The 1,701-nt window shown below is 46.7% G+C and overlaps 1 protein-coding gene across 1 annotated transcript in view; it reads right to left on the bottom strand.

The window, feature by feature from the left end:
• LOC102245258 (ADAMTS-like protein 3) overlaps nucleotides 1–1,701 on the bottom strand; it is a gene marked incomplete at its 5' end in the record, with an annotated part of 69,808 nt that overhangs the window by 64,980 nt on the left and 3,127 nt on the right. The window contains one exon of the mRNA XM_014541780.1: nucleotides 1,031–1,267. Coding sequence (XP_014397266.1) covers nucleotides 1,031–1,267 — 237 coding nt within the window. The remainder of the gene's footprint in view (nucleotides 1–1,030; nucleotides 1,268–1,701) is intronic.

The following is a 1,701-nucleotide window of genomic DNA, read 5'->3' as shown; positions in this document are numbered from 1 at the left end:
GGGCTCCATCCCCAGTGGGGGGGCGTGCAGGAGGCAGCCGGTCCATGGTTCTCTCTCAGCATTGATGTTTCTATCTCCCTCTCCCTCTCTCCCTTCCTCTCTGGAATCAATAAAATAAAAATATATAAAATAAGTAAACAAAATAAAAAATAAAATAAATGGAAAACATAAAATATGTTTATATTTTATATAAATATAAAAATATGAATATATATATAAAATATATTTAAAAATTTAAACAACAACCACAACTACAAAAAACAACCCTGAATCCACAGCTGTGGAATTGGATCCTTGAGGGAAGGCTGAAAAAAAAAAGTACCATGTGCAGGTGTGCAATTTGCACTAATTGTAGCATTGGTTGTGTTGACAATAAAACCCACGTGGCCTTCTCCAAAAATAAATAAATAAATAGATAACTAACTAACTAACTAAATAAATAAATAAATTTTGGCACAACTATATTAATTTTTAAATAAATAGCCATGATATGTACACCAAGTTTTATTGCCTTTAAGTAATACGAATGTTAGTCAATATATTAAATTTTCTTGAATTTGACAGAAGAAAAAGAAACTGAAGTGAAACTGTAGGAATTGCTGAACTTCAGACAAATGTTTCTTCAAAACAAGAGATATTAGTTCCTAAAAGATTCTTCTAAAGTTAAAAAAAAAAGATTAAGAAAAACATTAAGCCATTGGGTTACTACATTTAAAAAAAACCCACATGTTTCTACATATACATATGTTTACCTTTACAGATTGTAAACTTCATCTCCCATCTCATAAAACTCAGAAGACTCCCCTGATGTCTAAACTAAGCAAAAATAAAAGCCTTTTTTTCATATTAAAAACTTTAAAACCTAAAAAAAAGAAAAAGAAAAAAAAAGATTCTTTCTTGGGAGGGGGCATGGCGCCTGGGGAGAGGGGGCGTGGCTCCTGGGGAGAGGGGGCGTGGCGCCTGGTGAGAAGGGGGCGTGGCGCCCGATGAGAAGGGGGCGTGGCGCCTGCAGGGAAGGGGCGTGGCTTACCTGGCAGATGCCACTGATGCACATGTCCAGGGAGTCGCTATGGCAACGCGTCCCGTCCAGCACCTTGGGCGCCAGCTCCACCACCAGGGTCTGGCCGCGCGCGTGGCACTTGAGCGCGCAGGGCGCGGCGGGGTCGTTGTACCGCGGCAGCCACTCGTAGTAGCGGCCCTGGTACTGCACGTCGTTGTAGGCGGAGCACTGCTGGGCTCGGAAGTCCTCGGCGTCCGGCGGGCAGTCCTGGCGGGAGAGGTCAAGGGTCACCCGTGACATGGGCTCCATGGGAGGCTGGGCACGTGGGCCCCCGTTCCATGCGACCAGGGCCCACCTGCCTCTCTCCCGGGAGCCACCGCCTTCCTTCTCAACATTCAAAACGGAATCCGTAGCCCCAGCCAGTGGGGCTCAGTGGGTAGAGCGTCCGCCTGCAGATGGAAGGGCCCCTGGTTCGATTCCGGTCAAGGGCACGGACCTCCGTTGCAGGCTCACTAACTGGCCTGGTCGGGGCTTGTGTGGGAGGCCACCCATAGATGTGTCTCTCTCACATCAATGTTTCTCTCTCTGTGTCACTCCCTCTCCCTTCCACTCTCTCTAAAAATCAATAGGAGCCCTGACCGGTGTGGCTCAGTGGCTAGAGCGTCGGCCTGCGGACTGAAGGGTCCCGGGTTCGATTCCGG

Source organism: Myotis brandtii, unplaced genomic scaffold (assembly GCF_000412655.1).
Source record: "Myotis brandtii unplaced genomic scaffold, ASM41265v1 scaffold1072, whole genome shotgun sequence".
Lineage (NCBI taxonomy): Eukaryota > Metazoa > Chordata > Mammalia > Chiroptera > Vespertilionidae > Myotis > Myotis brandtii.
This window is presented reverse-complemented; position numbering and strand designations above follow the sequence as displayed.